The sequence below is a fragment of the Montipora foliosa genome, chromosome 2, assembly GCF_036669935.1.
Source record: "Montipora foliosa isolate CH-2021 chromosome 2, ASM3666993v2, whole genome shotgun sequence".
In the NCBI taxonomy this organism is placed as follows: domain Eukaryota; kingdom Metazoa; phylum Cnidaria; class Anthozoa; order Scleractinia; family Acroporidae; genus Montipora; species Montipora foliosa.
Genome location: NC_090870.1, coordinates 8,805,996 through 8,820,995, shown reverse-complemented (window position 1 = coordinate 8,820,995; position 15,000 = coordinate 8,805,996). Strand labels below are relative to the sequence as shown.

The following is a 15,000-nucleotide window of genomic DNA, read 5'->3' as shown; positions in this document are numbered from 1 at the left end:
GATTTTCCTCAAGGAAAAAGTGAGCAAGTTTGATTTTTTTGCGACATTGATGAGTTTGGGAGGTGTGGTGCTAATTGGAAGACCATCCTTCTTATTTGGGTCCCTTGGTAAAACCTCTTCCTCTAAAACAAGTCTGGTTGCCTACACTTCTTGCAGTAGCAGGATCTTTTTGTTTTGCATGTAGCATTGTGATAACCCGCAAACTGTCGCAAGAGGTATCAAGTAGAGTGGTGGTATTCTATTCAACAATGGTTGCAACTACCGTAACATTTTTACCTGTGCTTATCTCTGGTGGAATGAAATATCCTGATTGTGGAACTTATGATGCTTGTTACATTATTGTTTCTGCATCAATTACCTATGCTGGGCAGTTAGTAGGAAGAAAGGCCCTGAGTCTGGAAAAAGCATCTGTGGTTTCTTTGGTACGTACAATAGGCATTGCATTCTCTTTTCTCCTACAGTTGACTGTTCTTGGTGTTGCTGCAAATGGACTCAGTATTGGTGGAGCTGTTCTAGTTTTGCTTTGTAATGTTACTATTTTTATCAAGACGTTTCTAGAACAAAAGAACAAAGTCTACATCTCTTGACACAAAGAATGGATAAAGGAATTAGGGAAGGAGACCACATACCATACAGGACCAAGTTGCTTGCAGTGCACTTAGTGCTAACCATTGGTTAACCCATTGACTCCTGGGAGTGAGACTAACAGATTTTAATATGTCTGACGCCAAATGATTTTACTCATCACCTGGGGGCATCATGGGATGCCTGAGGAGTAAATGGGTTAAGAGGTATCAAAATCTCTCTGACTGTTTTCATGCTTTTCAATTAACAATTATGCGCCGAAGGCGAAGTGATTATCGGTGAATATTCACCGATAATCACTGAGCCTGAGGCGAATAATTGTTTTAGTATAAATACACAGGTGATTATTTCAAAAAAGAGAAAAAAAAAACATTTCAACGCGAAATCATCTAATTCGCTTACAGTGGCAAAATGACTACTGGCAGCCATTTTGTCCGTCGAGGTGATTATCGGCTGATAATCCGAGATAGCGAGCCAATGAGAGTGCGTCAGTGAATCTTTGATGGAAAAGTCAAAAGATGAAACATTGATGAACCCGGCATGAGCTGATTGAGGCCTCTTTCATGAAAACGTGTTTGCACCCAATTGCAGGGATTGCATTCAATTACCCTTACCTGTATTTTAATTTTCATCGAATAATCTAAAAAGTTGATCTTGCAGTTCCCCTATTCTATTCCTTAATCAGGTTTTGAATTATCTCACTAAACTTGGATAAATATTGAGCCTGCATGCAGGTGTACTGATAAATATATATATAACCCCAAATAACAGTCAGGGCCGTAGCCAGAAAAACGTTATGACTTAGGCAACGTCCGTGGTTAAATTCTCTTCGTAGGTATTTTAGGAGTTTATGATGAGTACACTAGAATCACGTTTTATTTTCAACAATGACGAAAAAATGACTGTTTGCCTCATACTGGCTACGGCCGTGACAGTATTGTAAGAGGTGGTCGTATTCAGCCGTTTACTCTTTGAAATTTGAAAGTGAGGTTCATTTTCAGTTGTAGACGAAAATGTATAAGGCTTGTACGTTTTCGAAGAATTTTTTTTACAGTTTAATTAGTAAAGTACGTGGGACTGTCAGTAAATGTCAAGACTATTAAATTTATACCGCTAAGCAAATTTTCATTTAGACGTTAGCTCCTCGAAAAGTTTGGCTCTTCTTGTCGACAAATTCACATTCAGGACTGTGCCTACTAATTCACAGGTTTTTTTTTCCCCGGTTTATGATTATGCGGGAATTGTAGATCTTAACAAGTGTACGCTCATGGAGCGTCTAGTTTATTCTTACAGTAAGTTATCCTGACTTGAGCCTGCGATCCAATCGAAGCCCAGTACCTAGTCAGCCGTCCACCTCAAGAAAACAGCTGACCTCGATGAGCTCTAAACTTGAGCACGTGGTATGCTCACGTGATACTGGTCACACTGGCAAATAAGGAGGGGTGGACGTACGTACGGTCGTAGGGTGACCAAAACCTTTTTTTTTTCTTTTCTCGCACAAATGGCCTGGGTTACAATCTTTCTTACCTCGTGATGAAGCGAAGTCCGCTATTACAGTTATAGGTTGTGCCTTGATAGCACTTTTTTCTCGTTTAACTATAGCAAGTTACACTTTTTAACTTACTTGCAACAAGGCCGTTTTCGCGGTGAAATAAGAGCTGTCGTGCTGCGCGTGTGAAAAAGCAGGCTCACATGCTATTCATGCGGTCACAAACATGGTACGGAAATTGTTCTTTTGACGAGTGAAAAGGCGCAAATATGATATCACATCAACAAGGTACATATTTCTATAACATTCTTAAATTAATATAAAGCAAATATTGAATGCAACTTTCTCCTTGTGAAACGCAATTCTTTTGAATACAGTTCCAACTGGAGATCAGAGGTACACCCATTCTCTATTCAGCTAGTTCTGACTTTCAGTGAGATTCGAAGTGCAGAAATTACCATCACCAACAAGATTTTGGAAAAAAAGCAACATGAATTAATTTTGGAAAGCGTTTCTACTTTTCGTGAAATCTGTCTCGCACTACACATTGAGAAGATCTTTGCTTGACCGTTTGTTAATGTTGCTGTGGTCTTCCTAGCACACTTTTCACAGCTTGGCGTATCTCTCGTATTCGCCAGCAGTACACGACTGGATTCCAAAGCGAGTTGATGAAAACAGCTGTTGTGGAAATGTCGTAAGCAATCTTCACGGATGGAGTATACCCAATCAAGTTGTCCGCAAGAACCGTTGCAAACAATGGAATATAAAACGTTAGGAGCAAACCATAGACATAAAGAACAGTCACCGCTGATTTTCTGCATTTGAGCTCGTTCGACGCATTCGCATTCACGTTCATGGCCATGTTTTGCTCTCGTATTTGTCGTCGATGTTTTCCAACGGTGTGGAATATTTTGTAGGTGCAGAACGCAATGACAAGAAAAGTGATGAGCAGGGATAGTAACGGGATAATTAGCCAGCTGGTAACTGGCGAATGAAGGTCTCGTGACTTCCAAATCACGTATACAATGATAAAATTCCCAGCACACGTCATCGGAGAAAGAAGCGAGTTCAGGATACACGTAACAACATTTGCCATAAATGTTGCTTCCGTTTGGCCCACGCTGATTGTAAGAAAAAAGCAACTCGTATTCACTAGTGACTTGTTCATAATGCTTGATTGAAGCCTTCAGTATTGTCCTAACATTCTGAATTTTGAGAACCACCTTGCCAAAACGTCAATGAATCTTTGATGGATAAGTCAAAAGATGAAAGATCGATGAGGCCGGCATGAGCTGATCGAGGCCTCTTTCATGAAAACGTGTTTGCACCCAATTGGAGGGATTGCATTCAATTACCCTTACCTGTCTTTTAATTTTCATCGAATAATCTAAAAAGTTGATGTTGCAGTTCCCCTTTCTATTCCTTAATCAGGTTTTGAATTATCTCACTAAACTTGGACAAATATTGAGCCTGCATGCAGGTGTACTGATACATATATGTAACCCCAAATAACAGTCAGGGCCGAAGCCAGAAAAACGTTATGACTTAGGCAACGTCCTTATAAGTAGAGGTTTTTTAAAACATTTTTAGTAAAAACTATCGTGATAAGAAAGCGACGTTTCGACCGTTCAACAATCATTATCAAGCAAAGTGAAGATAAAAATTTACATAAGTACTAATTATATAGTAGAACAAAGAAGTGACAAATGTAAAAAGCATGAAAATGTTAAAAACCGGGGTATTAGTAACTGCAAGTTGATGTTGCAGTTCCCCTTTCTATTCCTTAATCAGGTTTTCAATTATCTCACTAAACTTGGATAAATATTGAGCCTGCATGCAGGTGTACTGATACGTATATATAACCCCAAATAACAGTCAGGGCCGTAGCCAGAAAAACGTTATGACTTAGGCAACGTCCGTGGTTAAATTCTCTTCGTAGGTATTTTAGGAGTTTATGATGAGTACACTAGAATCACGTTTTATTTTCAACAATGACGAAAAAATGACTGTTTGCCTCATACTGGCTACGGCCGTGACAGTATTGTAAGAGGTGGTCGTATTCAGCCGTTTACTCTTTGAAATTTGAAAGTGAGGTTCATTTTCAGTTGTAGACGAAAATGTATAAGGCTTGTACGTTTTCGATGAATTTTTTTTTACAGTTTAATTAGTAAAGTACGTGTGACTGTCAGTAAATGTCAAGACTATTAGATTTATACCGCTAAGCAAATTTTCATTTAGACGTTAGCTCCTCGAAAAGTTTGGCCCTTGTTGTCGACAAATTAACATTAAGAACTGTGCCTACTAATTCAAAGGTTTTTTTTTACCCTGATTTATGATTATGCGGGAATTGTAGATCTTAACAAGTGTACGCTCATGGAGCGTCTAGTTTATACTTACAGTAAATTACCCTGACTTGAGCCTGCGATCCAATCGAAGCCCAGTACGTACATAGTCAGCCGTCAACCTCAAGAAAACAGCTGACCTCGATGAGCTCTAAACTTGAGCACGTGGTATGCTCACAAGATACTGGTCACACTGGCAAATAAGGAGGGGTGGACGTACGTACGGTCGTAGGGTGACCGAAACCATTTTTTTTTCTTTTCTCGCACAAATGGCCTGGGTTACAATATTTCTTACCTCGTGATGAAGCGAAGTCCGCTGTTACGGTTATAGGTTGTGCCTTGATAGCACTTTTTTCTCGTTTAACTATAGCAAGTTACACTTTTTAACTTACTTGCAACAAGGCCGTTTTCGCGGTGAAATAAGAGCTGTCGTGCTGCGCGTGTGAAAAAGCAGGCTCACATGCTATTCATGCGGTCACAAACATGGTACGGAAATTGTTCTTTTGACGAGTGAAAAGGCGCAAATATGATATCAGATCAACAAGGTACATATTTCTATAACATTCTTAAATTAATATAAAGCAAATATTGAATGCAACTTTCTCCTTGTGAAACGCAATTCTTTTGAATACAGTTCCAATTGGAGATCAGAAGTAGACCCATTGTCTCTGCAGCTAGTTCTGACTTTCAGTGAGATTCGAAGTGCAGAAATTACCATCACCAACAAGATTTTGGGAGAAAACAGCATGCATTTTGGAAAGCGTTTCTACTTTTCGTGAAATCTGTCTCGCACTACACATTGAGAAGATCTTTGCTCGACCGTTTGTTAATGTTGCTATGGTCTTCTTAGCACACTTTTCACAGCTTGGCGTATCTCTCGTATTCGCCAGCAGTACACGACTGGATTCCAAAGCGAGTTGATGAAAACAGCTGTTGTGGAAATGTCGTAAGCAATCTTCACGGATGGAGTAGACCCAATCATGTTGTCCGCAAGAACCGTTGCAAACAATGGAATATAAAACGTGAGGAGCAAACCATAGACATAAAGAACAGTCACCGCTGATTTTCTGCATTTGAGCCCGTTCGACGCATTCGCATCCACGTTCATGGCCATGTTTTGCTCTCGTATTTGTCGTCGATGTTTTCCAACGATGTGGAATATTTTGTAGGTGCAGAACGCAATGACAAGAAAAGTGATGAGCAGTGATAGTAACGGGATAATTAGCCAGCTGGTAACTGCAAACCTCAATGATACAGTAGTTGCAGTAGCAACCCATATTAACAAAACTGCGAAACGCATGCGAGAAATCGAGACAACGGAATTGTATCTTAAATGAAGTGTGAGAGCAAGAAGGCGATCGATGGACACAAGCGCTAAAAGGAGCAAAGATACGCCGCCTGTTATCCACGCACTCAAGGACTGAAAAATTCTCAATGAACACACAAGGCTTGGATCTCCTCGAAGTTCGGCTATTTTGCTAGCAACCAAAGATGGATGACAGATCACTCCCACAAGGAAATCTGCACCTGCGAGACAACCCAGAAGAAAAAAAGATGGCGAATGAAGGTCCCGTGTCTTCCAAATCACGTATACAATGATAAAATTCCCAGCACACGTTATCGGAGAAAGAAGCGAGTTCAGGATACACGTAACAACATTTGCCATAAATGTTGCTTCCGTTTGGCCCAAGCTCATTGTAAGAAAAAAGCAACTCGTATTCACCAGTGACTTGTTCATAATGCTTGATTGAAGCCTTCAGTATTGTCCTAACATTCTGAATTTTGAGAACCACCTTGCCAAAACGTCAGTGAATCTTTGATGGAAAAGTCAAACGATGAAAGATCGATGAGGCCGGCATGAGCTGATCGAGGCCTCTTTCGTGAAAACGTGTTTACACCCAATTGGAGGGCATTGCATTCAATTACCCACACCTGTCTTTTCATTTTCAATGAATTATGTATTAATTCGTATTTTGCAGTTCTTCCTTCAAATCCTTAATGAGGTTTTGAATTATCTCCTCAGGTGGTAATTTACACTAAACTTTGGATGATTGACGCACGCAGTGGAAGCGATCACCATTTCATGATACAATCCGGGTTTTTTCTATTGCCAAGGCATACAAAACTTTCTGAATCCGTTTAATCCACATTGAAATGAAGGAAGGAATAAACTTCTGAACAAAAGTGCTCAGCCTCGTTGGTCAAACAAATTAGTAGCCAAAAGGAGTCTCTAGGCCAGTAGTCAGTGACAAAATATGAAATAGGAAACACAGTGCAATCTTTCCTGTTCGCGAAATTAACTTATTCGAAAATGACGGAAGAATCAAAGTCTGTATCACCATGATGGAAGTCGTGAGTCGGTCCAGCGTGTAACTTACTTTACCTTTTAATTTTAGATACATGAAGTAGACAAACTCGGTAAGCTAAGTTTAACTTAAACAACTAAGCAACTGCATTGTGGCGAGATAACTCGTCTAGGTGGCGACTTCGATTGCATATTGGTGGCGAGTTCCTGGTGGCGGGTCTTCCTGATGGCGAGATGACTAGTTACCTTGAGTTTGCATGCACGTGTACTGATGCAAAACATAAAACATCAAATAACAGTATTGTAAGAGACGGTCGTATTTAGCCGTTTACTTTTTGAAATTTGAAAGTGAGGTTCATTTTCATTTGTAGACGAAAATGTATAATGCTTGTACGTTTTCGAAGAATTTTTTTTACAGCTTAATTAGTTGAGTGTGACTGCCAGTAAACTGATGATGTTAAGACTATTAAATTTATACCGCGATGCAAATTTTCATTTAGACTTTGATATCTCCTGATAGAAAAGAAAAGGAACTTTATGAAGTGTCTAGTGCACCTCTCGGTGCACAGTAGAGAACCAACAAACTCAACCCACATATGACGCCGAGTCTGGGAATCGAGCCCGGGCCACATTGGTGGGTAGCGAGTGCTCTCACCGCTATACCAGCCCTGTACCCGACGTACGCAAGAATAAATTTATTATCCTGTTTACTCGGTTCATTAACCCTATGTGTGTGTTCTTTTACTTTTAAAAATCGTGGACGTGTTAGCTTTTTTAAAGAATTCGCTTGTTTAATTCGAGTTGTACGAGTTTTATAATGTATGCACTCAATAATAATTTAGGAGCTATTTATGAATTGGTACTAATTGTGTATTACTGCCCGCTGTCTAAATGAACTATGTTAACCATCAGTACCGCGAGATGACCATATGTTGTCGCTCTTGAAATTCATTTGTTTGTTGCGCAAAAATTGGCTCCAACATTTATTTATTACAATTTAATGGAAACTTACTAAATACAAAAAAAAAGAGAAAAAAAAAATGCCATAAGGATAGTCCGTAAAAGAGTCAAAGACCCTATACTCAGACAGACCACCCAGCTATTAAAAATTACAAATATCCAAATATATAAATCCAAATATTAAACATAAAAAATATAGAAGGATAAAATAGATCTACTAAAATATACCATGTCAGTTCTCAAATAATCAACTTATTCAGTTGGTGTTTGCTAAGAAATTTATTACACCACGCTTAAAACTTGAGATGCTAGAAGCTGATCTAACGTGAAATGGAAGTGAATTCCACATGTCTACAATACGATTAAAAAAACTAAAGTTAAACGTGTTCGTTCTAGCATAGTTCTTCTTTAAAGTGAGGCTGTATGTGAGATGGATTTTGTCGCTCTTGAAATTAATTCATTCGTTTGTAGCGTAAAAATGGGCTCCAACATTTATAGAATAAATGTGAGTCCACAAAACATATTGGCCCTCCAAAGGGCTTTTAAGGTAATTAAAAGGAAATTAACATTTTCGTGTGTTTTGGGGACATTATTCAAGCACGTCTCTCATTTTTAGGGTATTTTTACTGTTTTTAATTTTCCACCGTCAGAGTTGTGATGGTTCAGCTGAGTAGCCTGAAATTAAATTCCCACCATGATGTATTGCATTACGATTCCACATATCTTGGCCGTAGCCAGAAAAAAGTTATGACTGAGGCAATATCCATCGTTAAATATTCTTCATAGATATTTTAGGTGTTTATGACGAGTACATTTTGAGGACAACACTGGAATTACGCTTTATTTTAACGAATCACGAAAAAATGACCGAGGCAAGTGCCTCGGTTTGCCTCATACTGGCTACGGCCCTGCATATGGAAAATTGTTTCTGCATTTGATAGACAATTTTGGCTCTTCTTGTAGACAAATTCACATTAAGGTAATTTCCTTGAAAATGACGTACTATCCAGACTTTTTTCAAACTTGGCATAATTGATCTTCATACACAGGACATTTTAAAAATGCAATAAAAAGATAGGGGTGGCGAATGGTAAAATCCGAGACTCGCCGAGACGCCGAGATCCTAGTTAAAAATCCGAGCCCGAGATTCCTGGGTAAAATGTTTCGAGACTCAAGAAAAGTGAAAACAAACCATGCAAAAACGAGACTTCGAGACCTACCAAAAACGTTTTCGAGATTTCGAGATCTTGCCAAAATTTTCAGAGACTCGCGTTTTTCGAGGTACCATTCGCCACCCCTAAAGATGGGGTCACCTGCCTTATTTTCGCGTTGTATGCCATTTGTTGTTAGTGTTTTTTACCGAATTAAGTGAGAAGAGTTCGAAACTAGATCAACCGGAAAATTTGTTGTTGTGTAGCAAAAGCTACTGAATATTTCTGAAACTTGAACCTACTTGTTTGTCCGGGCTATAACCTTTAAGTAAAGTGATTTTAAATTGCTCAATCTTGCAAAGAAACGTAAGCAAATTGGACCGCTACAATCATTACCTTGCACTCAGTGTCGGCTCCAAATGCAGCTTCACGTCATTTATATGTAAATACTACAACTTCTACGCTATTTACAAGGTATTTTTTGTGAAATTAAAATGCAAATAGCTTATATTTTACCTAAGCGAACATTATGGACACTACAACTTCTACTATCCAACTTTTTTTCTCCTTAAAATATGTTTTCCGTGTACCTTTTACGAGTAAATAAAACCATTAAAAGTTGTGGGTCACCGTGCTCGTTTCTTCGCAACACGACGATAAATGGATGGCAAAGGAACAATTTCGGCTTCAAAATGATCGTTTTCGGCGAAAGGACTGGGGCGAGTTCAAAAAAACAACAACTTTTTAACCGAGAAAAGTTATCATGATTGCACTTAAAAGCTCTTGGACAACAAAAGCTGCCTTAGCTGCGTCCCTTCAGATGGCCGGCGTGAAACGCCTTCATCTCCGAAGTCGCAAGATGAGAGGTGCCAAAACAAGGGAATCACCTTAATAGTCCATGCCATGAACTTAAGCGCACGAGTGACAACCCGGGATCGAAGCTGAGAAGTCGCTTAAGAATCGCGTTAAATCAGGCAATAAAGTACGGCTTTTTTATTGAGAATTTTTGCCTGTAACTCTTGAATATTTTTTTGAGTGTTTTTTATCGGGATTCACATACAAATCCTTATAATGTTTACTTTCCGAGCCTGGGCCGCCCGTGAGTAAACTGAAAAAAAAAAGTAAATTTCCTGAAGGCTATGAATTGCTTCAGTTTTTACCAGACTTGCCTTGCACGCCGACATATTTGGTCAGATGATTTAAATAAACCAAGGTATCGCTGTTCAAAGCCATGTCCTATTTATGTTTTAGCACGGTCACCTTCCATACGCCTCATTTTTCAGGGCACGTGGGGTAAATTTAAAGGGCACATAATTTTTACACTGAGCGTGGCTGGTTTTAACCCATTGACGAGTAAAGTCATCGGGCTAAGGCAGTAAAATCTGTAAGAGGTGGCTACAAATTAATTTAGTTTCCAGTCTTCCACTTCCTTAAACTACTTAACGGTTACTTCTGAAGATGAATGTTGTAACTATGGGAACGTCTAGTTAAGTTTCAGTAAATGTAGGATACATACATCTTATTCGATGGTTTAAGGACGGTGCCTACTAATTCAAAGGTATTTTTGCGAGGTTTACTGAATATGCGGGAAAAGCAGATCTTAACGAGTGTTATTGAAAATCATTGGGGGTTAACCACGCATTTTTTGAAGATTAATAACAAGCTTTAAAGGACAAAGCAATGTATGGCGTTCTTTTCTAAATTGCTACTTGTTACTTATTTGTTTTTTATTTGTTTGAGCAGGTTAAAGTTTTGGCAGCTATTTAAGCTGATGTGGACCTGCTACACCCACCCACCCATATACTCACAGAGAGCAGCCACAACACCGGAAACTTCATCCCCTACTCTTCTCGAATAGTGTGTTGATTCTTTAACATCCCACAAGGAACTAGTGAACATATGGAAGATGTTTGTGAGACGGGGCTTACTGTAGTCCTATTCCGACTTGAAAGTCTAACCATTTGCGGATGTAATTACAAAGGCAGCACTTTCTCCTCAGTTATTTTAAGACCCTAAGTGTTGGTCCGGCCGGAGTCGAACTCACGACCTCCTGCATGGCAGCCCGGTGCTCAACCAACTGAGCCACAGGTGCGCGACTTAATTATCTCCGAAAAATGCGTGGTTACCCCCAATTTTCTTTTTGGATACCAAGAGCACTTGCTCTTGCTTCTCCGCATAGCTTTAAACCGCCCAAAAATATCCTTGTATTAATAAGCATCATCCATAGGAAATGCGAGTATCTCGAGATGCGCTGACCGTATGCGCAATAACAATGGTAGGTACCGTCCTTAACATATGTTACTCGCGGACGTTTTTGTCATTGCTCGTATTTTTCCTGGCCCAGCAAAGGTGTTATTTTGCTTCAATTTTATTTGGGAAGAGTGTTAAAAAAAATTCTCAGGCTTTGTATCGTGTTGAAAACATTTTTTTTTCCGTATTTGCTCTGTTCTAAACCGGTCAAACCGGATCACTACAATGTACGTCAATGTCTCATATTTTGTACGTTCTCTTGACCAAATATGGTAAAATGGAGTAAGAGTGGAATGATACCACCGTTTCTGTCTTATTTCTTATCAAGCTGAAATGGCCACTGTGGCCAAAGGGCATAGCATGATCCTCAGACGGTCCGGGTTGCTCTTGTCACGCACTCTTCTGCGAAGGGAGAAGAGTGCGTGACACGAGCAAGACCATCCCAGAATTCTAAAATTGTCACGTTACGTCACGGAAGATTGCGTGATTGCATGCTATGCTAGCTCAAATGCTAGCCAGGGTTTTCAATGGAGGCAGAGGAGAGAGACCCTGGGAAGAAGGTTGGCTAGCACGCTGCTTGGGAAACACAGAGTCCTTCTTTGTCATCGTCCAATTTAATCTCACTCCCAGTCGTTCAATGTTTTCGGGAAACAATTTGTAGTGATATATCTGTGGAGCTGTCGTGACGGCTTGTGTCCGTGAGGGGGAATCAAGGTCAACGACGTTAACGATCGATGTCCATATGATCATCAGCTTATGAATGTGGATGTCGATCAGCTTGCAACGATCTCTGTAGTCATGCAAGTTATGTGCCCAAAAAAGCGCCGGTAGTTAAGGCAGTGAGAGAAAAAGTATCTAAATATAGTGCATAATGGCCGCTAAAATTGTTCCTTCGGTCATATCGAGACTTCGTCGAAAAGCTGACAGCCGCGAACAACGCCTGGCTGAATCCTACGCGAGGCTTGAACTTCAAGAAATTATCATCACAGAAAATGGTACTATCTCCAACGAGGAGACACCAGAATCTCTCAATAACGCAAGTTGCTTCAATACAGTTACGGATAATAATTACAGACCAGATGATGAACATGGAGACCCATCGACAGCCTCGATTGTTGACCGAACAAGGAGGAAACGGATTGCTATCACAGGAATTTGTTTGACCATTCTGTCTTCTCTCTTAAATTCCATCACTGGTTTAATGACTAAACTCGCTGACAGTATACCCAGCCTGGAGGTCAGCTTGATGCGTTTAATTTTGCAGTTTGTGTTTTCGATTCCACCCACGATTTTTTTCCGGGATAAACTCGCTCACCCTTGGAAGAGAATTAGATTTTTAGTTCTTCGTGGAGTTATTGGAGCTGTTGCACTGAATTTAAGTGTTTATACCATTAAACACATGGCTCTGGCGGACGCTAGAGTGATATTTTACACCTCTCCGGTATACGTTGCTTTTCTTGGAAGGATTTTCCTCAAGGAAAAAGTGAGCAAGTTTGATTTTTTTGCGACATTGATGAGTTTGGGAGGTGTGGTGCTAATTGGAAGACCATCCTTCTTATTTGGGTCCCTTGGTAAAAGCTCTTCCTCCAAACAAGTCTGGTTGCCTACACTTCTTGCAGTAGCAGGATCTTTTTGTTTTGCATGTAGCATTGTGATAACCCGCAAACTGTCACAAGAGGTATCAAGTAGAGTGGTGGTATTCTATTCAACAATGGTTGCAAGTACCGTAACATTTTTGCCTGTGCTTATCTCTGGTGGAATAAAATATCCTGATTGTGGAACTTATGATGCTTATTATATTATTGTTTCCGCAGCAATTACCTATGCTGGGCAGTTAGTAGGAACAAAGGCCCTGAGTCTGGAAAAAGCATCTGTAGTTTCTTTGGTACGCACAATAGGCATTGCATTCTCTTTTCTCCTACAGTTGACTGTTCTTGGTGTTGCTGCAAATGGACTCAGTATTGGTGGAGCTGTTCTAGTTTTGCTTTGTAATGTTACTATTTTTATCAAGACGTTTTTAGAACAAAAGAACAAAGTCTACATTTCTTGACACAAAGAATGGAAAAAGGAATTAGGGAAGGAGACCACATACCATACAGGACCAAGTTGCTTGCAGTGCACTTAGTGCTAACCATTGGTTAACCCATTGACTCATGGGAGTGAGACTAACAGATTTTACTATGTCTGACGCCAAATGATTTTACTCATCACCTGGGGGCATCATGGGATGCCTGAGGAGTAAATGGGTTAAGAGGTATCAAAATCTATATGACTGTTTTCATGCTTTTCAATTAACAATTATGCGCCGAAGGCGAAGTGATTGTCGGTGAATATTCACCGATAATCACTGAGCCTGAGGCGAATAATTGTTTTAGTATAAATACACAGGTGATTATTTCAAAAAAGAGAAAAAAAAAAAACATTTCAACGCGAAATCATCTAATTCGTTTACAGTGGCAAAATGACTACTGGCAGCCATTTTGTCCGTCGAGGTGATTATCGGCTGATAATCCGAGATAGCGAGCCAATGAGAGTGCGTCAGTGAATCTTTGATGGAAAAGACAAAAGATAAAAGATTGATAAACCCGGCATGAGCTGATTGAGGCCCCATTCATGAAAACGTGTTTGCACCCAATTGGAGGGATTGCATTCAATTACCCTTACCTGTCTTTTAATTTTCATCGAATAATCTAAAAAGTTGATCTTGCAGTTCCCCTATTCTATTCCTTAATCAGGTTTTGAATTATCTCACTAAACTTGGATAAATATTGGGCCTGCATGCAGGTGTACTGATACATATATATAACCCCAAATAACAGTCAGGGCCGTAGCCAGAAAAACGTTATGACTTAGGCAACGTCCGTGGTTAAATTCTCTTCGTAGATATTTTAGGAGTTTATGATGAGTACACTAGAATCACGTTTTATTTTCAACAATGACGAAAACATGACTGTTTGCCTCATACTGGCTAGGGCCGTGACAGTATTGTAAGAGGTGGTCGTAGTCAGCCGTTTACTTTTTGAAAATTTGAAAGTGAGGTTCATTTTCAGTTGTAGACGAAAATGTATAAGGCTTGTACGTTTTCGAAGAATTTTTTTTACAGTTTAATTAGTAAAGTACGTGTGACTGTCAGTAAATGTCAAGACTATTAAATTTATACCGCTAAGCAAATTTTCATTTAGACATTAGCTCCTCGAAAAGTTTGGCTCTTCTTGTCGACAAATTCACATTCAGGACTGTGCCTACTAATTCACAGGTTTTTTTTTCCCCGGTTTATGATTATGCGGGAATTGTAGATCTTAACAAGTGTACGCTCCTGGAGCGTCTAGTTTATTCTTACAGTAAGTTATCCTGACTTGAGCCTGCGATCCAATCGAAGCCCAGTACCTAGTCAGCCGTCCACCTCAAGAAAACAGCTGACCTCGATGAGCTCTAAACTTGAGCACGTGGTATGCTCACGTGATACTGGTCACACTGGCAAATAAGGAGGGGTGGACGTACGTACCGTCGAAGGGTGGCTAAAACCTTTTTTTTTTCTTTTCTCGCACAAATGGCCTGGGTTACAATATTTCTTACCTCGTGATGAAGCGAAGTCCGCTATTACAATTATAGGTTGTGCCTTGATAGCACTTTTTTCTCGTTTAACTATAGGAAGTTACACTTTTTAACTTACTTGCAACAAGGCCGTTTTCGCATTGAAATAAGAGCTGTCGTGCTGCGCGTGTGGAAAAGCAGGCTCATATGCTATTCATGCGGTCACAAACATGGTACGGAAATTGTTCTTTTGACGAGTGAACGCAAATATGATATAAGATCAACAAGGTACATATTTCTATAACATTCTTAAATTAATATAAAGCAAATATTGAATGCAACTTTCCCCTTGTGAAACACAATTCTTTTGAATACAGTTCCAAT

At 39.7% G+C, this 15,000-nt stretch overlaps 1 protein-coding gene and 1 pseudogene across 1 annotated transcript; both read left to right on the top strand.

The window, feature by feature from the left end:
* Positions 1-1,061, top strand: part of LOC137989222 (solute carrier family 35 member G1-like) — a 2,049-nt pseudogene extending 988 nt beyond the window's left edge.
* A 10,534-nt stretch (positions 1,062-11,595) lies between these two features.
* On the top strand, positions 11,596-13,608 carry LOC137989215 (solute carrier family 35 member G1-like). Its single transcript, XM_068835069.1, has one exon. The coding sequence runs from the start codon at positions 11,954-11,956 to the stop codon at positions 13,130-13,132; it is 1,179 nt and encodes a 392-aa protein (XP_068691170.1). The 5' UTR covers positions 11,596-11,953; the 3' UTR covers positions 13,133-13,608.
* The last annotated feature ends 1,392 nt before the right edge of the window (positions 13,609-15,000 follow it).

Coding starts and splice junctions, on each gene's coding strand:
- LOC137989215 (XM_068835069.1), top strand. CDS start 11,954: ATGGCCGCTAAAATTGTTCCTTCGGTCATATCGAGACTTCGTCGAAAA.